Raw genomic sequence first — 25,935 nt, 5'->3', positions numbered from 1 at the left:
TTTCGATCGACAAGCTCAGTGTCTTAGTCACTGAGCCACCACGTCCTTTTACTTTTTATTAGAGATGTCATATTGGCTGACTCTGAAGGGCGATGTTGGCAGCGTGGAAGCTTCCGGCCTAATATGGCCTCTCTCAGTAGCTCCCTGTGAATTTTGCAGCACCAAGTTTGAGAAAAATAAAACGGTCCTGAAAGAGGAGGCAAAGAAGATCCAAGCCCTAAATCTCTGGACTAGAAGGTATCAGATGTGGTGATGTGGCAATATCACATAAGGGAGAAGAAATCAATTCAGAATGAGGCCGCTACTTTCTGAGCAAGAAATTGACATCTTTCGGAATTAATTCATTTTGCTTTTGATGGCATCGTCAAGAGCAAAGATTAGGCTGTCTTATTTCCCCATATCCTAGAGAACCCATCCACTATAAACAAAGCTGATCTAATGCTAAGAGGAGGGATAATAACCTTAATGATCAGACATTAAATCATGATTCATCTGATGGCTCATTTATCAGCTCCAGCTCTGTCCAAACCCAGCACTGTCAAAAGAACTCGTATAATTACAACAGAGAAACCTTTAATTATCCCATAAATTTGCTTGTTGTCATTTAGCTGGCTGCAGGGCTGGCATTAGCGATGGTCTCAACAAAATCAAACCAAAAAAGAAAAAGAAAAAGAGGATAGGAGAAATATGTAACCTATTTGCAACATTTTCCTGTGCTAAAACTTTTGTTGTTTCAGAATTTGTGCTGTATTACCTTTAATTTCTGCAATTGTGAAATCAGTTTTTGTGGTTGTATTGCCAGAGAGCTGGCCTGTGGATTCCTCCTCTTCTCCATTTGGAAAAATCCCTGTAGACCATGGTTATTCAACCTTGCCAACTTTAAAGATGGGTAGATTTCAACACAGTTGCCAGAAGTCAAGACTGACTCAAAAGGGATGGATGGATGGATGGATGGATGGATGGATGGATGGATGGATGGATGGATGGCGAGTTGGATGGATAGATAGAGAGAAAGATGGATGGATGGATGGATGGATGGATGGATGGATGGATGGATGGATGGATAGATGGATGGATAGATAGATGGATAGATGGATGGAAGGATTTCTAGGACCTTGTTTTAATGAAATTTATTTGGGTGCACCCTTTCTAAGATGTTCTAATTTGATTTTACTTTGGGATTAGGGAATATTTTTGGGATAATAGTCAACCAGATAACCAGTCAAGGTCAACCGTCCTGGCATGCCAGAAGGATGGAGCCATCGGAAGCTGCACCCCACATGATCCCTTGTGGGGATGTGGATTGGATAATTCTGACTGGACCATTGGGGGGAGGGTTTTAAGGATGTTTTCTACATGTGATTTTCGTGCCTATTGCCTCAGACCTTGCTTTTCTTTGCTTGCATTCAGTTCATACTCAGTAAAAATACCTTTCTCTATGAAAATGGAGTCGGGGTTTTTCTTTCTTGAGTACTGAAAGGAGGCATACCTGACAACTGTCTTCTTTCTTCATCTCTGCAGACAATGGAGAATCCAAAATATGAGCTCATCCTAGAAGCAAAGGACATGGCCGGCCATGAAGTTGGGTTGACTGGAACCACTACTGCAACAATCGTCATTGATGATAAAAACGACCATGCGCCAGAATTCACCAAGAAAGAGGTAAATGTTTATTTTTAAATGCACAAAAGACAAGAGGTTGATTGGTTTAAACCTGAATCAAAGCTAAAGCAGAGATAAAATTAATGAGAACCTTAGAAAAAAGTTCCATTTCTCACCTGATTGAATCTCATAACTTCTCTTTTAAAAGGTTAGTCGACATTATTAAATAAACATCAGTTAAGCAGCTCTATATATACACTAGTTAGTCATTCCTACACCTATATATTTCTGAAATATTAGTTATCAACAACTAGGAAATGACATCAATCTCTATGGAATTCTCAATTATGGGTAGGAGAAGATGTGTGGGGTAGACATGGGGAATAGAAAAATCATTTCAAAATACGTGGAAGCAGTGGTTAATATTAGCCAAACTAATATAAATTATTTAACTGGCCCCGAAATGCATGAATCTTTCATGGCAGTAGGTATTATTGTTTTGTACAGTCCAAATTTATTTCTCTGGGGTTTATTTTTTTTTAAAGTTGGAGTAAATTTTCATTTGAATCAAGAGCTGCAATATGAAACTTGATGGAAATCATCATGTTTGTCAGCAGCCCAGCAAACAAATTCACTTTGAGAGGGGCTCATTTTGACAGGACCATAATGACTTTTCCAATATCAGAGCCTCTAAATTTAGTATCAATTTTGTTCCTTAAAAGATAGATTCTGTGATATCGGCTCTGTTTTCCCTAAAGGGAGGTAATGGGAGAGGAAAATAACACTTTTGTTGTATGAAAGTAGAGGTTGCTTATAACTGTGGAAATCAAACTGGTGTTGGGTGGGACGAGGGAAGGACACCGACAGAAATAATAATTTAAAAAAAATGTGTGTATTTTAACTGTTTCTCAGTCTTTGCATCGCATTCAAACGTAAACAATGCAATGCTTTCCATGTGGGAATGTTTAGTCATTAAATGACAATTTAAGGACACATTTGTAGTAAAAACCGGTAAGAACCGGTAGTAAAAAAAATTGGATTTCACCATTGCCATGGAAGCTATGAGTCTCCCTTCCCCGAAAACAGCACTCAAACTCCCATGTCACCGTTTTAAGAAAACACCTTTTAAAGACTTAAAATTGCAATGCAATAGACCAATTCCATTGTAAAAAAAAAACAAAAAACAAGCCCAGTTCCAGCTTTCAAAAGAGGTAAAAATAAATACGCTTCAAAATCCACGCCCAGCCGCTCAGAACATTATTACAAGCTGGCTGTACTTAACACAGGCTGCGCCTTGGTGGGGAAGGATAGCCGGTGCTAAGGAAGTGAATTAATTAACCAAAAGAAAATTAAATCGCGACACAAAATGTATGCAGCGTCAGCCGTTAATTGAATTTGCCTCCAGGTGTGGCCACTCTTTTCCAGTTAAAGTCTAAGAAAGTAAAAAAGGATCGAGTCTAAAAATAGCCAGCGAAGGAAAATTAGTCTCATTAACTAAAGAAACAGTGGTGTGACCTTTTCAGTTGTAATTACAGGTGCCACGAAATACATTTCTTGAATGTTAGCAAGCAACAGGTGAGAACTTCCTCCCGTTCTTTTCTCGGTCCCAGGAAAGGCAGGAGCGAAGAGATCAGATTTGATACAGGTAGTCCTTGACTTATGACCATCATGCAGCCCAAAATCTCCATTGCTAAGCGAGACAGTTGTTAAAGGGAAACGCTGCAGGGATTAAGTCAGGGGTGAACTTAAAAAATTTCCCCTACCGGTTCTGTAGGCGTGGCTTGTTGGGGGGGAGGTCATGTGACTGGGTGGGCATGGCCAACTCAACATCACTCACATCGAGGGGCTCCTCACCGGCCCCTCCCCTCCCAGCCACTCCTTGTCGCGAATGGCAGGAAAATGGGGAGGGGAATATTCCTGCCTACCATCCTTCCCTCAGTCTGTGCTGAGATTGAGGAATAGATGACAGGCAGGAAAATCCCCTTCCCCATTTTCCTGCCTTTCACAAAAACAACTCCATTCCAGCTGCTCCCCCCCCCGTCCCCCTCCCTCCTGGGGACTATCTTAAAAGGGACAGGCTGCAGCATCTCCGTTCTGAATGGAGGGAGAAAAGTTAGCATTCTCTCTGCTGCATTTAACATTGAATTCTGTGGAATATCGAGTGGCCGGAAGAGGTGAGTGGCGACCAGCTGGGCGTGGGTGGGGCCAAGGAGGGGTAATTACTACCGGTTCGGTGAACTGATGCCCATAATTGCTAGCGGTTCGCCTGAACCGGTCGGAACCGGTAGGATTTCACCCCGGGTTAAGTTAGTAACACGGTTGTTCAGTGAATCCGGTTTCCCCATGGACTTCGCTTTGTCAGATCAAGTGACCCCCAGGACACTGCAACCATCATAAATATGAATCCGTTGTCAAGCATCCGGTTGCAAGTCACATGACCATGAGGCAGTGGTAGTATTCAGCCGGTTCGGATCAGTTCGGGTGAACTGGTAGTGGCAACTTGCAGGTGGGCCCGCCCCGCCCACTGCCCCAGCGCTATGCCATCCTATTTAGCCACATTTTCTAAGCTGTGCGCATGTGTGCAAGCCACGTGCGCACGAGCAAAACACATGCGCGGAAGGTGCACACTCACATTTTCAGTGCGCGGCGAACCGGTGGTAAAATTATGTGAAATCCACCTCTGCCATGCGGGTGTTGCAACGGTCGTAAGTGTGGAAAATGGCCACACGTCACCAGTGATGAGATCCAATTTTTTTTTACTACTGGTTCTGTGGGTGTGGCTTGGTGGATATGGCTTGGTGGGCGTGGCAGAGGAAGGATACTGCCTGGAGTTTACAAACTTGAGTTTCTGAGAAAAAAGGAGATCAGAAAATTGACATGGGGCACTGAAATACAGAGATGTTTTCTTGGAAGGAAGCCTTGGCAATCCAACTCACGTGAAAAAAAAAATCCAGTTTATTTACGGCTGTGGCAAAATAGAGCTTTAATATCAGAGCTAAAATAGGCAGCCAGGATTGGTTTGCACCCTTCATGGTCCCATTATAGAGCTCTGCTTCCCTTTCAGCTGTTTTTCTTTTGATATGTACAGATGGAAAGGAGCTTCTGTCTCTCTGATTTTCTCTGCCTTTTATTTCTGCTTTTTGGCAGTTCTTTACTTTTCTTTCAAGATATTCCTTTCAGCTGCCTCTCTTCAACTGACCTACATTGTTGAGAGAAAACACGGTAGAGTGTTGCCTGAAAGTAGCTTTGGATTCCTCTCCCTCTTCCTCCTTGTTTTTTTTTTTTTCTTTTTCTGAAGGGTGAGGGGTTGCTTTAAGTTTCTTGGAAAGGCCGAACATTTCTTCCTGCTAAAAGTCAGATCTGTTGCACCAACAATGCAGCTTTGCTTGGAAAAAATTAGGCAGAGCAAGAGAACAGGAATTTGTGTTTCAGTTTGCTTTAGTTTTGTTTGGTCTTTGGCTTACAATTGCTAGTTTAGTCATCATCATCATCTTTTAACGACCCCATAATCCCTTGCGGGGTGGAGTCTAGGCAATTGAATGGAGCTAGCAGAGTGTTTTAATGGCCGGATGCCTTTCCTGTCACCAATGCGGAGTTTTGTTCAGCAGATACAATACATTCTCAGTGTGCCCAGAGAGAGAAATTACAATTGTTAGTTTAGTGACTGTTCAAAATTACAATAGCAGTGGGGGCAGAGGTGGGTTTCAGCAGGTTCTGACCAGTTCTGGAGAACCGGTAGCGGAAATTTTGAGTAGTTCGGAGAACCAGTAGTAAAAATTCTGACTGGCCCCACCCCCATCTATTCTCTGCCTCCCAAGTCCCAGCTGATTGGAAGGAAATGGGGATTTTGCAGTAACCTTCCCCTGGAGTGGGGATGGAATGGAGATTTTACAGTATCCTTCTCCTGCCACACCCACCAAGCCATACCACGCCCACCAAGACACATCCCCAGAACCGATAGTAAAAAAATTTGAAACCCACCACTGAGTTGGGGAGAAAAAGTGATTTAGGACCTGTTCTCACACTTACTATTGTTGCAGCATTCCTGTGGTCATGTGATCAAAATCCAGGCACTTGGCAACTGGCATGTACTTGTGACAGTTGCACTGTCCCCGGGATCATGTAACCGCCATTTGTAACCTTCCCATCTGGTTTCTGACAAGCAACGTCAACGAGAGAAGCTGGATTCACTCCACAATCATGTGATTCACTTAACAACTGCGACACAAAGATCATAAAAAGGGGCAAAACTCGCTTAACAGCTGTCTTGCTTAGCAATGGAAATTCCAGGCTCGGCTGCAGTCATAAATCGAGGATAACTGTAGTTGCAACCAGATTTTGCATTGTGTGTGTGTGTGTGTGTGTGTGTGTGTGTGTGTGTGTGTGTGTGTGTGCTTTTAATGTAGGGTCTCATGCTTGGGCAGGGGGTTGGACTAGATGACCTACAAGGTCCCTTCCAACTCTGTTAATCTGTTAATCTGCTCTCATAGCGAGTGGTGAGAAAAAATATTTTCTGAAAAATGAAGCCATTCAAAGAAGAGACCCACCGATTTTCTACTTTTGATAGATAGTTCCAAATTGCTCACATCTCCTTACATGACAATTGGAAGTGTTAAGGTCCGTCATTAATTTGTTTGCTTTCATCTGCGAGGCCTAGGTCACAATTCTGAAAGCAGAAACTGAGCATCTGGAATACATTTAAGGAGCATCTCTTTAACGTCTCTGACAACATGTCTATTAATGAAATTGACAGCTATTAATGCCAAACAGCCAGAAAAAAATTTACTGTGTTGAAACCAGAATTAGCAGTTTCCCCCGCCCCATCTCTGCAAATTAAATATGCATGTATTTTTCACTTGTTCTGCGTGTGGGAAAGTGTTAAAAAGGCAGAGAAATGTCTAATGAATGCTTCCTTAAAGAATATTAATGAGCTTCGCGAAGCCACCGATATTTCATATTCGGGGTAAATTGTTATCCGTATCTGTTGAGCTGCATCACAGTAGGAAAGGATGGGCACCAAAGGTGGTTTGAATTGAAAATGAGCAGGCAATTTTCAATAATCATATTCTTTGAGACGCTAATAGAACAATGGGCAGCCTACGGAGTCAAATTATATCTAATTTTTCCTTCTGGGTTTGAATCCATCGTTTTGATTATTCATCCCTTCCCCAAGCATAGAAACATTCAGGAGTAATTTGAACCTCCGGACAGCAAGACTTTTCTCCTGGGTTTTCTTATCTAAGGGAAGGAATTCAGTAGCCTCGTACAGGAATTGTTGTATCTGAAGCAAATGGTGAATCAAAAATCAGATTTTAAATGCAAAGGAGAATTAAACCTCCCCTTCTCCGATTAGCAGGCTGAGAGGCTGAGAAAAAAGCTGGGGGGAGAAGTCGTCGTTCCTTGCAATCATGCAAATAGGTATGAAAAAAAAAAACAGATGATAATTGCTCCAAAATGGAGTTTTAAACTTCAAGTAAACATTAGAAGGAACTTCCTAATAGTAGTGTAGGAAGAAAAAAAAAATCCAGTCCGGTTCCAAGCTGGGAGAAAGGTGCTGGAAATAAAATGGAGGCTGACTGACAGCAAGGAAAAAAGTCTTATTTGGTTTCCAGAAACTTTGGTGACAGCAGCAAATGTTTTTTGGGATGGCTGACTCCTTGGCTTGGTGAATGGATGGATCTTTATAGGATTCTGGGGTTTTGTGATTGAGATGCTCCAGGGGGTTGTGTAATGTAGTGAGCCTTGTATCTTTTGCTATTCTAATGATAGTGGGTAAATCCTATCATGTCCTAAAGGTCCTATCCTGTCCTTAGAGTTTGGGTGGGGGGATGTAAATTCTTCATCGCATCAACTCCAGCCTTCTGTGGCTGAAGGCATTTTCTTTATGAATAGATTGCCCCCCCCCTCCCCGTCTTTCTTAATAGGTACAAAATATCCATCTCTAAAGGCTTCTGCTTGAGGCTGTTAAGAAAGACTGGAGCTGCTTTCTGCCTTTCTTAAGATTTTTCTCCATTTCTCCTTTTGGGGAAATATAATATTCCCCAAAATATTTCATTCTCTGGGTGGGTGGGGGCTTCCCAAAGTAGAAAGTATAGAGCACTGGAATGGGAGACGTAAAAGCATTACCGGAGGCAGGGAAGCAGAATTTAGGGGATATTATAATTGTGGCAAGCAGGGAATTCAGCCAGATGACCTCCTAAATCCCTTTTGACTCCAATTCTATGAGCACATATTTGCACATTTATTTTAAGTTACAGTAAGTACCTTCCCTTCCAGTTTTGAAACACCGGAAATATACAGGTAGCCCCCATTAGGACAGGGACGGTAGGCACACTGGTGCGCTTATGCACACCCCTTACAGACCTCTTAGGAGTGGGGTGAGGTCGGCAGTAGACAGTCTAAGGTTAAAGTTTTGGGGGTTTGGGGAAGAAACCACAGAGTCAGGTAGTGACTCTGTGATAGCAATTGTCATAGCGGTGTTCTGGGTGGGGGAGGGGAATGGTTTTTTTCTGCAATAAACAAAAGGACCAGTGTCTCCCCTTGAAAAGAAGAGAGAAAAGAAGTCTTAACAATAGGATTTAAAGAGGAGTTTGGTTGCCCTCCCTGTTCTACTTCTCCAGATGTATTCCGTCTGCATATTAATTTGGTGCCTTTAGATAACTGCTCCTTCCACAAAAGAGCCTCTTGCAAGACGATGGGATGGATGGCTGTTTATCCGTTCCCCCTCTCTCTGTCTCTCTCTCTCACTCCTCATTCCATCATCAGACCTGGTTCCCCAATAAAACAGTGTTATCTCCTCTTCCCAGGGGTCATCTGCAATGCTTTTGTTCCTGTCTCAGCCAAGGTCACCGAATTCTGTAGAAGTTGTCTCTGTAATCTCCGGATAAACATTTTAAGCAAGCCGCAGAAATGACACTGCCTCTGCCTTTGATGGAAAGCCCTTATTTCTCTGTTTTTAAAGGAAGTTTTGATAGATGAGGAAGGTCAGTCGAAGGCATGGACAATCGGGCAGGGATGCTCAAAAAGGCTTGGAGGTCATCTCTGCCCTCTCACCCCACCCAAGCGAAGACCTTTGAATCTGATTTTTTGGGGTTGTTTTTTTTTCCTCCTGAATTGAAATGTCACCAGAGAGAGAAATGCTCACGGGCAAAGTATGCTGATGTTGTCCTTATTTAGCATAAAAGCGTGGAGAAATATCTTGTCCTTCATTGTATCCTATTTCCTTCAGCAATTGCGATGCTGCTGGAAATCCTCAAATTTCTATTAAAGCCCATCTTGATGGAGCTCCTAACCTAACACCCTCCTTCTGATTGCGGTCAGAAAGAATGTATGGAATTCACTTCAGTTCTCCCTCCCTCCTGCTCATGGCAACTTGAAAGCTTTGCAAGTTGACACATCCTGTGCATGCACAGAGGGTAAAAAACACATTACTTCCTGGTTGAAACCAGGAAGTAATGACACCCGGGCGGGTGGGTGGAGCTTTGCGCCTCCCTCGCTACCGGTTCTTCGAACCACCTGCCACAATTGCTACTGGGTCGCCCAATCCGGTCCGAACTGGGAGCATTTCACCCCTGGTTTAGAGACCCCTGGTGTAGATGTTAATAATTAGAGTGTATGAGATTTCACAAGGTAGACTTCTGGACCAGCTGAAGAGGAGGCAGCTTTTGATTGTTAGGGCTATCCAGTCAGAGTAATATCACAGGATAGAGGGACAATCTTTTTCCCATCTGATGTAGAACATTGCTGGTTAATTAGATGTGTATCAAGCAAAATCCTTAGCGATAGAAGTTCCTGCTTCAGTGGGTGGAAAAAATGGTCTTTGTAGGCCGAGCAACTTGTCTGGAAACTTTTCTGTCTCAATGTTGGCTTGTTTAGCTTTGCAGTCCAGATGCTTGTTTGCTTCAAGGGTAGCTGAATCCTGAGCTCTCGATGTTGACAGTCACTTAATATTTATTTGTTGCTATGAATGCTTTCTCTGCAATTCTCAGCCCATCTGCTACTTGGACAGGAAATGGGAGACACAGGCATAGTCGTGGCAAGGAAAAAAAAATACGCACAGAGAATAATGGCTTATAGTAAGAGGGACCTAATTTGCTCTGTATGTAGTAAAGCCTTTTGTAATTTCACTGCATAATTTCATTTATGGTTACAGCCATCCTGTAGAGTAGGCCAAATTTATCATGCCCTTAGTGCAACATGCAACTGAGACCAACTCAGGAGCTACAACTCAATGTTTTCCCTCTATTTCACAGCTCACAAAGCCTGAATTCAATTATTGTTCCTAGGATTCTGATCGCGGGCATAATTATTCTACTTACTGAAAATAAGCCGCGTAGGACTTCTAGAGAAGAGATCAAATCAAGGCTTTTTGAGGTCACCAGTGCCACCCAGCCGGCTCTAAGGTGAGGTAGAGCAGAGTGGGAAGCTATTTTGTAAAGGCTAGCAGCAGTGGTGGTATTCAGCTGCTTTGAACCAGTTCAGGCTACCATGGGTGCCGCCCACTTGGCCCGGCATAATACCGTACTATTTAGTCACATTTTCAAGGCCGGGCGCAAGTGTGCAAGGCACGCACAAGCAAAGCACATGTGCAGAAGGCATGCGCGTGAACCAAGCGTGCAGCAAACTGGTGGTAACAATATGTGAAACTGGCTAGCAGTGTATTAGGTGCTTCCAACCTGTTTGATCCTCTCTGTTTGTAAGAAGGATGAGAAGAGAGATTGCGAGATTTAACTGGGCTGCCTTTAAATTTGATGCCTCTGACCTTGGCTGAACGAAGGGTGATGTCCTTTGATGCTCGGGGCTGGCGCCAAAATGTCAAGTTCTGCACCATCTTGGCTGACCTGGCCGAGATTTTTTGTGGAGCAACTGAACCCTACCTTGGTCATTAGGAGACCCGTACTATCTCAGTTTTGCCCAAGGACTTATATGCATGAACTACCTTCACATGCTATTCTCCACCACCATCATGATAAAAACGGGCTGCTGATGTTTGGGAAGCAAACCAAATAAACAAAGTCACCATGAATCAGAAATGGCGTAATGATTAATTCAGTGGTGGGTTTCAAAAATTTTTACTACCGGTTCTGTGGGTGTGGCTTGGTGGGCATGGCAGGGGAAGGTTACTGCAAAATCCCCATTTCTTCCTGATCAGATGGGGTTTGGGAGGCAGAGAATAGATGGGGGTGTGGCCAGTCAGAATTTTTCCTACCGGTTCTCTGAACTACTCAAAATTTCCGCTACCAGTTCTCCAGAACTGGTCAAAACCTGCTGAAACCCACTTCTGGATTAATTCCACAGAGAGATGTCCACCAAAACATGTTCGCTTAATGGCCTCTTAATGGTCTCTCAAGCATTGGCCAAAAAAACCCAATGCAATCCTAGGCTGCATTGATAAATCCTTGGTAAGGCCACACCTGGGATCCTGCATCCAGTTTTGGTTGCCACAATGAAAAAAGTTGTTGAGATTCTAGAAAGAGTGCAGAGAAGAGCAACAAAGAGGATTAGGGGACTGGAGGCTAAACCATATGAAGAACGGTTGCAAAAATTGGGTATCTCTAGTCTACTGAAAAGAAGGACTAGGGGGGTGACATGATAGCTGTGTTCCAATATCTGAGAGACTGCCACAAAGAAGAGGGGGTGAACCTATTTTCCAAAGCACCAGAAGGTGAGACAAGAAGCAATGGATGGAAACTAATCAAGGAGAGAACCAACCTAGAACTAAGGAGACATTTCCTAATGGTGAGAGCAATTAATCAATGGAGTAGCTTGCCTTCAAAAGTTGTGGGTGCTCCACCACTGGAGATTTTTAAGAAGAGATTGGACAGCCATATGTCTGTAATGATATAGAGTCTCCTGCTAGAGCAGGGGGTTGGACTAGAAGACCTCCAAGGTCCCTTCCAACTCTGATGATGTTCTAAACTTGTTCTCTCTCATATCTCTCATATCCATATCCACAATTCTAAATAGAACTCTGTATGTTTGCACCTAATTCCTAACATCTAGGAGTTTCTCCGGATTTTTCCCAGCGTCGTAAACTTTTTCAGAGCTCTTCTGAAATGTGTTGAGTCAGTCATGCTATTGATGTTGCCCGCAGCTGACTTTTGAGTCCCTTTCATGCCTGTTGTTCTCTCTTTCCATTACCTGCAACTGGACTTGCCAAAGATAAATAGGAACTATCCGCCTTGCTTGACTCAGAAGTACCTTTGATCTTTTCTTTTCTGTCCTTATTGATGTCTGGGGTTATCACCCTAAATTTGCTCCCTGGAATAACTAGATTGCTTTTCTGCGCTGAACTTTTTCACATCAATACTTCCCTTTCTGTCGAGATGCCTGTTTCAGCATAACTTCATTTGAAACCAGCTGCCAATGGCTTGTTTTGTAAACCCCCTTCTCCTGCTATCAAATTCTTCATCTTTGAAGCTCCAGATCCCACACCACCATCGGTCTGCTTTAATAAGTGGAGGAATCCTTCCATGTTATTCATAGAGTCTCGGTTGCTCCGCCGTTGCTCACAAATTGATAAAAAAAAAATTAAAGCACAAAATAGATGGGAAGAATGCCAAGGAGTTGATCAAATTCATATGCATCTCTGGCCTTCAGTCGCTCGTCAGTCAGCATGCACATTAAAACAGCTGAATGCACTTCTCTCCACAAGCAAACAAATGCAAAACATTGCCAAAATGGTACTCAGCTCCCACTTGTGTCTTGGAATGAAAACTTTCAGACAACCCATTGATGCCCATATTAAAAAAAAAAAAAATTAAAATGGTCCTATCTCAGCAGGATGATTAGACCAGGCACAACCGAGCAGAAATCCATTCAGCAAAGAAGGCAATTTATCAATTGCAAATTGATTTTAAGAAATCACTTGATGGCACATTAAAAGGATAAGGACAATTGTGGGACACACTCTCTCTCCCTGGTTGTTTCTACTCGTATCAAGAAGGTAAAACTTATTTCTCTAAGAATTGAAGGAAACTCACCCAATGCTGTAAAACCAATCGACCCGAAGGTTCCTATGCAGTTAACAAGCAATATCCCACAATGATTAGAACACAATTTCAAGTCCACAGATATAACATAATAGAAAAGAAAAGAAAAGAAAAAAAGAAAAGAAAAGAAAAGAAAAGAAAAGAAAAGAAAAGAAAAGAAAAGAAAAGAAAAGAAAAGAAAAGAAAAGAAAAGAAAAGAAAAGAAAAGAAAAGAAAAGAATGAGAATGAGAATGAGAAGAAAATTAGGAATAGACTAGACTAGACTAGACTAGACTAGACTAGACTAGGCTAGGCTAGGCTAGGCTAGGCTAGGCTAGGCTTGGCTAGACTTGACTTGACTTGACTTGACTTGACTTGACTTGACTTGAATTGAATTGAATTGAATTGAATTGAATTGAATTGTTGAATTGAATTATGGGCCATGTGTGATTGGACACAAAGGAATTTGGTTTTGGTGCATATGCTCTCAGTGTACATAAAAGAAAAAAAATACATTCATCAAGAGTCATAAGATACAACACTTAGTGATAGTCATAGGATACAAAATATGCAATCAAATCATACTAGGAAACTAAATAAAACAATATAAATCGTAAAGATACAAGCAACAAGGTTATGGGAGGAGATAGGTAATAGGAAGGATGAGAAGAATAATAGTAATACAGTCTTAGTAAATATTAAGAAAGTAAACAAGGTCTGTCCAATCTCTTCTTAAAAAACCTCCAGTGATGAAGCACCCACAACTTCTGGAGGCAACTTGTTCCACTGATTAATTGTCCTCAGTGTCAGAAAGTTTCTTTTTAATTCCAAGTTGCTTCTATTCTTGATTAGTTTCCATCCGTTGTTTCTTGTCTTCCTCTCTGGTGCTTTGGAAAAGAGACCTCTGTGGTCTCTAAGGTAAAGGTTCCCCTCACACATATGTGCTAGTCGTTCCCAACTCTAGGGGGCGGTGCTCATCTCCGTTTCAAAGCCGAAGAGCCAGCACTGTCCAAAGATGTCTCCATGGTCATGTGGCCAGCATGACTCAATGCCAAAGGCGCATGGAATGCTGTTACCTTCCCACCAAAGTGGTCCCTATTTTTCTACTTGCATTTTTTACGTGCTTTCGAACTGGTTGGCAGAAGCTGGGACAAGTAACGGGAGCTCACTCTGTTACGCGGCACTAGGGATTCGAACCAATGAACTGCTGACCTTTTGATCAACAAGTTCAGCATCTTAACCACTGAGCCACCGCATCCCTACCAATTCCTTTATTCTGTTATAGTGAAATGTTCCCAGGAAGTGATGAGGTAAAGGAATTGGAAAGTAATAAAATAAAATTCTGCAACTAACAGTCATATTTTAAGACAGCTGGGAGAAGCTTACTTCAACACTAGAAGGTCCTTAGGTTTGTACACCACAGCTTTCCCTTGAGAATCTGTAGAGAATTTGGAAGGAAAAGATCACAGGAATCACAGAATGGAAATTTCAATTTTTCTTTCCCCTTTTTAGAAAAGGAAGTTGAACGAACAAACAAATCTCCCAGGGCTGAAAATCTTGATAGTAATTTTCATTCTGCCTCACATCCTGGGAGTGCCCTTCCACAACATTTGTGGTGGGGGAAATATCGCCAGAGCCCAGCAGGACAGACTTCAACATAATGGAAGATAAAATACAACAACCTCCGTCAAGGCAACAGATTTTGCCCCCAAATAGTTCTGAATGAAGATGTATGAGTCAGAATCTTAACGCTGGCTTTTTCCAAAGGCGAGGCGATTTTAAGCCTATTTTGAATCTGACATTTTCCCATTTCTGCGTTGCACGGCTTTGGCAAAGGACACAAAGCACTTGCGGCACGTTGGCCTTCCATAAATGAAATATATTTTGCTTCTGAAGAGACAGTCCCCTCCTTCTCGTCTTCTCCAGCCCTGTGAAAAGATAACAAATCTCACTATTGATCCGGTGTACGTTACACTATCTACATTAGTGGGGTTTTTTTTTCAAGCTTGACTGCTTTAAGAGATGTGGACTTCAACTCCCAGCAGACTGGCTGGGGAATTCTGGGAGTTGAAGTCCACACTTTCTCTTTCTCTTTCTCCTGAAAACATCCTTGGGTTTTTTTACCCCCTGGTTTCCCACACATAATCACATACACATATTTGCAGAGGTGGGTTTCAGCAGGTTCTGACTAGTTCTAGAGAACCGGTAGTGGAAATTTTGAGTAGTTCGGAGAACTGGTAAATACCACCTCTGACTGGCCCCATCCCCATCTATTGTCTGCCTTCCGAGTCCCAGCTGATCGTGAAGAAATGGGGATTTTGCAGTATCCTTCCCCTGGAGTGGGGTGGGAATGGAGATTTTACAGTATCCTTCCCCTGCCATGCCCACCAAGCCATGCCATGCCCACCAAGCCACACCCACATGCCTTACCCACACCCAGAGAACCGGTAGTAAAAAAAATTGAATCCCACCACTGCGTATTTGTTATTAATTGCACCATGGCTTTTTGGAATGTTGGTGTCAAAATCATTGGGGATCACTTGACAAAGATGGATGCCAAGCTTTACATGGTTATATCGTCCACCCTTTGAGAAACAATCGCAGGATGGTTTTACAGCATTGCATTTCGCTGAACGGGTTTGAAAAGAAAGATTTAAATCAGGCCAGGATGATTAATTTAAAGAGAATGAAGTGCTACGTCTTTCTTTTATGTCCTCAGAGTGATCGATGGCAGAGACTATATTCGTACGGGTTTGCTTCCCCCTAAAAGGAGAAAAATTAAATTGGGATATGAACACAAATTTCATCTTATCAGTTTGGGGGGTACTTTAACAAGGGTGAGGGAAAGCTTTATAGCTATTCATTCATTTTAATAAAGCCAACACATGGGATACGCGTAATCACTTTTAAAGCATACAGCAAATTGTGCTTTTATTTAATACTATTATAGCATGATTATAGCCTAAAACACTACCAAAAAAATGTAGAATCAATCAATTTTGCTCCCTGACATCAACTATTAAAGAGAGACAGGTGTGAGCAAGAATGAGATTAGAAGATAGATTGACAGGTTCTGCCAAATTAGTCTGGGACGGGTTTAAATATGTCCCAACATTTCTCAGCAATGGCTCAGATTTGTTCCATGAAGTCACACAGTTCAGGGATGGTGCTGCTATTGTCAGTAGAAATGTGTGCAGAAAAGTCTTCTTGATGTTTTTTGTTTGACAGGAGATGCGTAGCTAGAAAAACTTCTACACTGGCCATAAGAATGAAGGGTTTTTTTTTCTAGCTACACAACTCCTGTCAAACCAAGTTTTCTTCATACGGAAGTAGAAGGTACCAATAAAGGAGAATATATGTAGCTCAGGGTTGAAATGAGGGGCCCTTGGTGCTCTCTGAGCTTGGTGGTTTTCTTGCAGAGGTTTCATCACCCAAACTAGGGAACATCACCAGTGCTAGAAGGGAGTGGGATTTGGGAGGAGGAGGAGGAGGAGGAGGAGGAGGAGGAGGAGGAGGAGGAGGAGGAGGAGGAGGAGGAGGAGGAGGGACTGTGGAATCTTTGGTGCTCTCTGAGCTTGGTTGGCTTTTAACAGACATTTTATTACCCTAACTATATAATATCATCAGTGCTAGAAGAGAATGGAATACTGGAGGAGGAGGAGGAGGAGGAGGAGGAGGAGGAGGAGGAGGAGGAGGAGGAGGAGGAGGAGGAGGAGGAGGAGGAGGATGTTACCTAGTTTGAGTAATAAAACATCTGCAAGAAAACAACCAAGCTCAGAGAGCACCAAAGACTCCATTGGTATTACCAACTGTGAAAATTCACAATCAGATTGAAGAGTGTCCACAAGGGACACTGGGGAAAAATATGTTAAGATGGCCACAGCCATGATACAATTAAAGCTGTGTCCATTTTTAATTCTCATGCAACACACCTAAGAAACCAGACATGGCTTCAACTATGTTTTTGTGGCTGCCATCTTGATTTTTTTGTTTTTAAAAAAACATACCTTACGGACACTTCTGGTAGGAATGTAGACGATATGGGCTATGAAGAGCAGCGGCAGAAAATGAGGCAGCAATTTGAATATTGGGGAAAGATGCATCTGAAAAGGAATGCGTAGCTTAGAAAGACCCTCCCCAATCTTAATTTAGGTTCAGCTGCATTTTTAATATTCACAACATTGAACAATGTTGAAAATTAAACATTGTGCATGGGGAAGAGTTGTTCATGAAAAGTGTAAAATTTTAAGGGGATTCAAAAATGGAAAAAAAACCCACCTTCTGGTCGAAAAAGATAATAGGACCCTGTTTTCACAGTGGTTCACTTACCCCATAGGACCCTGAAGCCGCTTGCCACACACAATTTTACATTTTGCCAGATAGGAATACGATGCTCAAAACCAGAATCCTGATTTTCATTAAACAAAATCTGGGTTTGCCCTTTTCAGTTTTTGTCATAACTATCAAATAAACCTAGCCTTCGATGCCCACAAAAACTTCCCTCCCATTTAATGCTTCTTGACAAACATTTCCAACCATACTTCCATCCCTGGGGAGAGAGAGAAAAAAGGCAGGTGTGCAGAATACAGCTGGCTGGATTAATTTCTGCTGACTACTGTGTAGCCTTTGAATGTGAATGTGGAGATAATTGCAAATTACCGCTGTTGTTGGAAGCTTAAATCCACCCCTTTCCCCCTCCTCCAATTCCTGCCTTTCTCAGGTGCTTCATGGGAAGGACAAACTCAATCACGCAACAACCTGTTAGGAAAATGGTGATTAAACCATTTGATAGCATCTGTTTTTTAACTCAGGAAAAGGTACATAAAGAGGGCCATTGAAGACAAGGTGGTTATTTACTCTGGAGACAAAAAGACCTTTGGGTATTTTGGCTGATTTGTTTTGGTCTGGTCTGGTTTGGTTTGTTCGGAAGAGTGTAATAGTATGTGGAAAAGACCTTGTGAGAAGTTGGTGTTAGGGAATGGACAGATAAGAGACAACATAGCCCACAGCTGAATAATGGGCAAGGCAAGAGGCCAGAGGTGGGTTGCTGCCGGTATGGACCGGTTTGGGTGAAGTGATAGCTCCAACCAGCAGGTGGCACCTGCCCACCCGCCCACCTGCCCCGGTGCTGTTCTGTCCTATATTGCCGTGTTTTTGATGCCACGTACATGTGCGGAAGGCATATGCAAGAGCAAAGCAATCTGTTCTGACCTAGTCTTCCTTAGAAAGTAATCAGCACAAACTTACTCCGGGCAAACCTCTTTAATTCAAACGGCTGTGAATTATTGTCATTCCCAGTCTGAAAGGCTTCTCAAACAGTCTATCAGGGGAGTGTTTACAAACACCCACCTTATCTCCCTTGGAATGCTCCCAGAGAACTAATTGCCACACAGGGTAAGGCCAAACCTAGCATAGAGTCAAACAGAACTTTTCCAGAGCTTTTACCGACCAGATGAACTAATTGCTTCCTGCAAAAGCTCACGTCCCGTTCACTGCTCTTTTATGACTTAAGGGAGGGGCCAATCATCTCCAAGCCTTATTCCCAAGTCGACCTGTTTTCTTAATTGTTCCTGTCTTCTGGCAGCTCTGCGCATGCGCACACTGGGAACAGGCTCCTGCTGTTCTTCTGCCTCGCTGATGTCAGACTCCGGAGACTCCGGAGGCAGCAAAGACCTGCCAGATGGCCTTGGGCCCCTCTGTGCCTCTGACTCAGAGCCCTCATCTGAGCCTTCCCCAGACTCCAGGACTGGCCCACATTCCTTCCCAACCTCCTCACTGTCCAACTCTGCTGCCAGCTCTGCTGGCCGCTGGCGGGCCACAACACAATCATGTGTGCACACGTGCTCACATTTTTGGTGCTGGGCGAACCGGTTGTTACATTATGTGATGCCCACCTCTGCAAGAGGCTGAGATGGAACCCTTCCTAAGACCTACCAGGTTATCAAGGTGATGGCGGAAGAATTTTATTTTCAGGCTTGCAAGATTGATGATAGGCTTAGCAGGTAGATCAAATAAACTCATTCTTACTTTATTGTGAAGCTGCATTAGCAGAATTTGTGGAATACCACAATTTTGTGGAAAACCCTAACCCTAACCCTACAGAATATTAATTTGAACAATATTCAGCAAAAGATGCCCAAGACGTCAACAAAACTTTTTTCCCCATTGAATATATAAGTATAAGACACAATGAAACCAATAAAATGTAATGGAAAAAGATATTGAATGGCAGAAGGATGCAACTTAAAATATCTAGGCTGACAAAAAAAACAAACAAAAAAACAACGGTGTGCTTTGACTCCGGGAAGATAGAAATATTGATATAAGTCAGACGTCTATGGGGAATAGGTTTCATTAAAAAGTAATCATAACAGACAGTTTGGCTTGAGTTTATTATGAAAAACAGCAGTTCAGAATTTCCTGGTGGAGAAAGCAGGGCAAGTGGTGAGAAACTCAATTGAGTTTGGATTTCAAAAGCTACTGGAGCTGCATAATCATTAAGTCACACCTTGAAGCTTCTATTATAACAGAATAATAAGAGTTGGAAGGGACCTTGGAGATCTTCTAGTCCAAACGCTTGCTCAAGTAGGAGACCTTATACCATTCTGGAGAAATAACTGTCCGATCTCTTCTTAAAAGCCTCCAGTGATGGAACTTCCACAAGTTCTGAAGGCAGGCCCTTCCACTGGCTTATTGTTTTCACTGTCAGGAATGTTCTCCTTACTTCTAGGTTGCTTCTCTCCTTGATTAGCTTCCATCCATCTTGTCCTACCTTCAGGTGCTTTGGAGAATAGCTTGACTCCCCACTTCTTTGTGGCAGCCCCTCAAATCTTGGAACATATATAAGAATATGGATGGGGAGAAATTATCTACAGTTGCAAAGGTTGAAAGGTTCCTAGCTAACTCTCTTGTCCCTTCATAAAAGATCATTTTGGACGTCCAACCTGTAATCTCCATGCCACCATCTGAGTTTGTATGAGTAAATGGAATTGGGCTTTCTCCACTGGGGTCATCCTGGAAGACATATTTGGTTTTTTTCTTTATCTGTCCACAGGACATCAGAGTTCTGGGCTTTTATTTTTTAGACCAGTAGGTGCCTTGGTTTTAAAAAGTCACCAATAGTTTTTCAAACGTAACCAAAACTGTTGGGAGAGTGGGAATGAGAAATTTGGAGGCCATTTTGAAATTGGAATGCTCTTACTTTAGTTTTCCTTTCATCTTCAACTCACTCCGTGTCAGGTGGGCAGGACGAAAAGCCACTGGAGAAAGAAGAGGTGATAGGTAGAGGCTTTGATTCTGCAAAATAAAACCCTGTTCAACCATTGGGGGGTGGGAGAGAAGCAATCATTGTGTGTGTGTGTGTGTGTGTGTGTGTGTGTGTGTGTGTGTGTGTCATCCTATGTGTTCAGTTGCTGAAATGAGTTCTTTCTAAGATCAGTTGCTCGCAAGCCAAGATCACTTTGTCACGAAAAAGGGTTTGCTTGATTGTATTTTTATTTCTGCCTTCCAGCACTGACTCCTGTTTCCTTCTTCCCCCAACACCTCCCGACCAAGTCCTTGAGCTCTTGAGTGAAAGTATTGCAGTAATTAAGTAGATTACTCCGTCTGAATAGAAAATGAGAAATTAAGCAAAAAGTGTTCAAATGCCAGTGCTCCAGAATTCCAAGCAGATCACCTCAATTTGGTGACGTTATCAGAATCCATTTATTGAGCTGCATCACCAGCTAAATTGATTGAATTAAACATGCTTCGTGACGCTGGCTAACCTTTGACCCATCTGATTACTTGGAATAATCAAGAGGCTAATTATCCCTAGCATGAACAGTACTTTGAAGACTTGGGGACATGACTGGGTTCAGAGAACCTACACTGGTATTAATCAAGATGTCAGGAAAAGGCCAAAGTATCGGAGGCCCATTACAATGCAGTTATACAAGTTAGATGATCCATAAATTCCCCAGACTGTCTGGAAGCAGGTAGCCCACTCACCCAATGCACAGGTAGAAAAGATAAGTCAGATTAAAGCAGAGCCAGATGAATGAAAGCATGAGATCCACCTCCAGATGCATTTGGTGATGTAGGGGAAGGAATGGCAGAACGTGGGTTGGAGTTAAAAGAGGGATCAGCCTAGAATCCCTACGAGCAGACTAAGTCAAACTGCCTTTGAATTCCATTGACCCTTATCTAACTCCAAGCAGGTGCTGACTGTTAGTTGAGAAGATTCTTGTGCATGAGTAACAATAAATCAATTTAATTGGACCTTCATGGGTGGACCTGGAATTTTTTACCTTAGAGGTGGGTGGGATTTGTGTCATCTGAAGCCAAGGTCCAGTTTCTTTACAGCATAAACAAGCATTTCATGAGTCCTTCCTAAGAAGTTCTTCCTAAGAAGTTTCAGCTTCTCTTTTAATCATCTTTTCCTTATTTCCTTTTCCTTGCTGTTTTTTGAAGCACTGCGAAGAAAAACTTTCACATCCCCTTCCTTTCCTTCCCTTTGGTAATGGACACACTGCTTGGGTGATCAACCCATCCCCAGAAATTTTATGAAACTGTTGCAATTGTTGCATCCCTAACTTGAAATAATTTCTTAAAAATTTACAACTCACGCATCTGGAAGATTGTAAATGTCCTAGGAAATTTCTGTTCTCTGTCAACTGCTATCAAGGTCACCAAGATCATTTCATTGATTAAAGTCCTCCGAAAGTTCTCCCTTTTTTAACTGAACAAAAATGTTTATGCTTTGAAATAGATAACGTTAAAAGTCACCCTTTCCCAACCAGGAAAAGATAAAAGAAGATGAGGATGATGAATGTTGATGATAAAAACATCAGTGGAGAAAAGGGAAGAGTAGAATAGCCTTGATGACCTACTTAAAAACGCTCCCTTCTGACTACCAAGCTGTTGATATGAGAGGAGGGGGATTCTGAAGGGGGTTGATTGAATTTCGAATTCATCAGAGAGCAGCCTGTAATAAATTGAACTCGCTAACTGAAGGAAAGAATTTTTTCTCACCTGAAACATAAGAGAGAAAGGAGAGGAGAGGGAGAGAGAGAGAGGTAAGAGAGGAGGGGGAGGGGGGAGAGAGAGAGGAGAGAGAGGAGAGGAAATGTAGGAGAGAGAGAAGGAGAGAGAAAGAGGGGGAGAGAGGGAAAGGAGAGGGAGGGGAAGAGGAGAGAATGAGTGAGAGGAGAGAGGGGGGAGGGAGAGAGGGGATAGAGAGGAGAGGAAATGTAAGAGAGAGAAGGGAGAGAGAGAAAGAGAGAGGGGGAGAGAGAGAGGGAGAGGAGAGAGAGTAAGAGGAGAGAGAAGGGGAGAAGGAGAAAGAGAGTGAGAGGAGAGAGAGGGAGAGGGAGAAAGAGGGAGGAGAGAGAGGAGAGGAAATGTATGAGAGAGAAAGGAGAGAGAGAAAGAAAGAGGGGGAGAGGGAGAGGAGAGAGAGTAAGAGGAGAGAGGGGGAGAAGGAGAAAGAGGGGGGAGAGAGAGGGGAGAAGAAAGATAGGAGAGAGGGGGAGAGGAAGAAAGAGAGAGGAAGGAGAGGAGAGAGAGGGGGAGAGAAAGTTAGAGAGAGAGAGAGAAATCTGATATCATATATTTACCAGTTGAAATTTGTTGAGATTATAGGGCCAAGTTTTATTGTTGATGAAAAATCCATAAAACAAACCATCCCCTTTAAACTGAATTTGATTCCTGTTGATGATGTGGACGTGGATATGTTAGAAAAAAACAAGACCATCCCCTACTATAATCCAATTTGTGTCAATGTGTTCGGTGACTGCATTATGTACTTCATGGAAAGTACCTAGCTCCCAGCCTCACTGATGACAAATTTACTGGAACAAATCAATTTGGAAATTGAAATTACTTTATGGGTGGGTTGAAAGAGAAATTGCTTCACCAACCTGGGCATTTTTGTGGCAGGATGACTAGTTTGCTTCCTTCTTTTTGCATTTATTTCACTGGGATTCTTCAGTCTCATTCTGATGAAAATTCAGGGCAACAGAGGCAGTTCATTAGATCCCCTATGAAGGAGTTGAGCCCTGAATTGCTATTGTCTTCCAAAGTTGAAGATGGCAAGATGAAGTAATTGTTGTCGATGATGTGTAGGCTGTATCAATCTCACTTGTATCAATCAAAAGAAGGACTAGGGGTGACATGATAACGGTGTTCCAATATCTAAGGGCTGCCATGCCAAAGAGGAGGTCAACCTCTGCTCCAAAGCACCTGAAGGCAGGACAAGAAGCAATGGGTGGAAGCTAATCAAGGAGAGAACCAACGTGACAGTGAGAGCAATTAATCGGTGGAACAATTTGTTTCCAGAAGTTGTGGGTGCTCCATCTATAGAGTTTTTTTAAGAAGAGATCGGACAATTATTTGCCTGAGATGATATGGGGTCTTCTGTTTGAGCAGGCAGTTGGACTAAAAGACCTCCAAGGTCCCTTCTAACTCTGGTATTCTATTATTTTGTTAATAATCTTAATTCCAGACTCCCCATCCTTCCTCCTCTCCCAAAAAACACTGTGTTTTCTGCAGATGACTCTGTGGGATCACTGGACTCGATTAATAACAGGATGTAAATGAGAGAGGACTCTTGCACGAAAAATGAAGCAACATGCATCAGATATAGTCTAGTCTCATGAAAAGAAGGATCAGGGGAGACATGATAGCAGTGTTCCAATATCTCAGGGGCTGCCACAAAGAAGGGTTGGGGGTCAACCTATTCTCCAAAGCACCTGAAGGCAGGACAAGAAGCAATGGGTGGAAACTAATCAAGGAGAGAAGCGACTTAGAACTAAGGAGAAATTTCTTGATAGCGAGGACAATTAACTAGGGGAACAACCTGCCTCCAGAAGTTGTGAATGCTCCAACACTGGAAGTTTTTAAGAAGAGATTGGATAACTATTTGTCTGAAATGGTGTAGGATTTCCTGCCCAAGCAGGGGGTTGGACTAGAAGACCTCCAAGGTCCCTTCCAACTCTGTTATTCTATTCTATTCTATTCTATTCTATTCTATTCTATTCTATTCTATTCTATTCACATTTCGATAAGACCGATCAACTGTAGGCCACCAGGCTTACACAGCATCCTTTGGTTCCCAGGAGGTTAATTGATCGTCTCCCCAAACAATTAATTTGTTTCATTTTATTTATTGTTTAGTTTACATAATTTATAATCTCCCCTCTTCAAGAGACTGAGCCATCATCCATTGATCTTAGTGCCCATGTCCTTTTTGTCTTGACAATCCAAACAATTCTGCTTCAGGCTGGTTGTCTTCTAACTTGAATTCTTTTCAAGAGCATTTGAGCTGAATGCATCTTTTGGAGAAATGGCCTACACAGACATTCTCGTGTCATTCCGATGAATCCCACAATAAATTGCCAGATGTTTCCCCGAGCCACGAAAGAACAGCCACATAGTTTCTGCTTCCGCTATCTTTCCCCGTGTTGAATATAATGGCAGACTGATCATCAACAGCAGAAATCAAACAAGAGGGAAACAGCCTTTGATAGCAAGCAGGAACTCCGAAAGAGAAAACTTCGGCAACTGAGGTGAGCCAGGACGACAGAAATGACAGCATCATGGAGTTAGCATCAAGGAAACGCTATGAATCCTTCAAGATGGGATGCCGAAGCGATAACAAGCAATGACAGGAAATTATCCTTTCATCAGCCAGCAGTGTGGATGTCAGCTAAGAGTGGGATTGTTGGGGAAGATGTCCTTGTTGCCTATCAGCAAGAATCCCTTGCTTTGCATTCTGTGTTTTGCTTTAGCATACAACCGTAAGAGAGTCATGGACTTTTTCATCCTTGCAAAGATGGATTCAACATCTTTGCAAGGATGTTCTGTTAAATTCAGAAGCAGCATAATATTGGCAAAGCCGCATTTGCCAATATTATGCTGCTTCTGAATTTAACAGAACAACAGAGGTGGAAAGGGGCTTGTAGGTCATCTAGTACAAACCCCCTGCAAAGCAGGAAACCCTATACCTGTGATGGTGAACCTATGGCACGTGTGCCCAAAGTGGCACATGGAGCCATGTCGCCTGGCACGCGCGGTGTCGTCCATTCCTCTTCCAGGTTTCTGGCACACATGCGCAAGCAACGATCAGCTGGACTTTGTGTGTGCAGCAGTGCTAGAAACTGGAAGAGCTGGTCTGTGAGCCAGGAATGGGGCTTCCTCGAACTTTGGAATTGGGAGTGTCCAGAAAGAAGGAGGACCAATGGGAATTCTCCCTTCTGCAGTGTCATCAGTCTCCGGGCAGGGTCTCCCTTGATTTCACCCACTGGAGGAAAGAGTTCCATGCAGAGAAGAAGCCCCAGTTGGTTATTCAGGCCAAGATCCCCCCTCCCACTTTCTCCGCTTCTCTCTCTCCCCAGAACTGTCTCTTCTCCTTCAGGTGAAGTCCAAAAGGACTCTGTCCGGAGACCGATGATGCTCATGCAGGGAGAATTCTCATTGGTGCTGCCCTTCGTTCTGGCCCCTCCCATCTCAAAAGTCCAATATAAACACTTCCTCTCCCCCCCCCCCCAATGCAGAACTGTGGATTCCTCCTCTGGGGCTGGAAGCATCTGGCCAGACACACGCGTGAGCATGCGGGCCAGGAGCATGCAGGCCACCAGCTGATCGGCACATGCACACATGTGGCAGTAAGTGGAAGACTTGCTGGCTGACGTGCATTGGAACCAGAAGTACTTTATCCGGCACACACATGCCCCTCGGGCAGCTCCTTTTCCTGGTTGCGGGCCTTGACGAGCATGTGCGCACAGAGCGAGTATGCATGAACTGCTCCCTTTTCGGCACTGAGTGCCAAAAAGGTTCGCCATCACTGCCCTATACCATTTCAGACAAATGGTTGTCCAATCTCTTCTTAAAAATCTCCAGTGTTGGAGTACCCACAACTTCTGAAGTCAAACTGCTTGATTGTTCTCTCTGTCGGGAAATTTCTCCTTTATTCTATGTTGGTTCTCTCTTTGATTTGTTTCCACCCATTGCTTCTTGTCCTACCTTCAGAAGCTCTGGAAAATAGGTTGAGTCCCTCATCTTTGTAGGACCCCCTCAAATATTGGATCACTGGGAATATTTCCCAGAGATGTCAGAGCTGACCACAGCAAGAAACATCTCAAGAACATTCGGTTCCATTATCCTCTGGGAAGAGTGAGTGTGTGGATTCTGCTAATTCTTGGCCCCGTGGCCTTAATTTTGAAAAGTGATGACTAACCCTACTTTCCTGAAGATGTTTGGTTTCAGGGAATGTGATTGCTGCCCACCGTCGCTCACCTTCAATATTTCCTTCAAGAAAAATAGAATGCTTTCCTCTGCCCTTATTTATATAAGCCTGTAATCTTCAATCGTTCAGCCGAATGT

The 25,935-nt window shown here is 43.0% G+C and overlaps 1 protein-coding gene across 1 annotated transcript in view; it reads left to right on the top strand.

Annotated features, from left to right (window-relative positions):
* The window catches only part of CDH13 (cadherin 13), a 425,229-nt gene that overhangs the window by 342,663 nt on the left and 56,631 nt on the right, over window positions 1-25,935 (top strand). The window contains exon 8 of the mRNA XM_034426532.3: window positions 1,522-1,662. Coding sequence (XP_034282423.1) covers window positions 1,522-1,662 — 141 coding nt within the window. The remainder of the gene's footprint in view (window positions 1-1,521; window positions 1,663-25,935) is intronic.

The sequence above is a fragment of the Pantherophis guttatus genome, chromosome 11 (genome assembly GCF_059756535.1).
Source record: "Pantherophis guttatus breed Tessera chromosome 11, ASM5975653v1, whole genome shotgun sequence".
Lineage (NCBI taxonomy): Eukaryota > Metazoa > Chordata > Lepidosauria > Squamata > Colubridae > Pantherophis > Pantherophis guttatus.
This window is presented reverse-complemented; position numbering and strand designations above follow the sequence as displayed.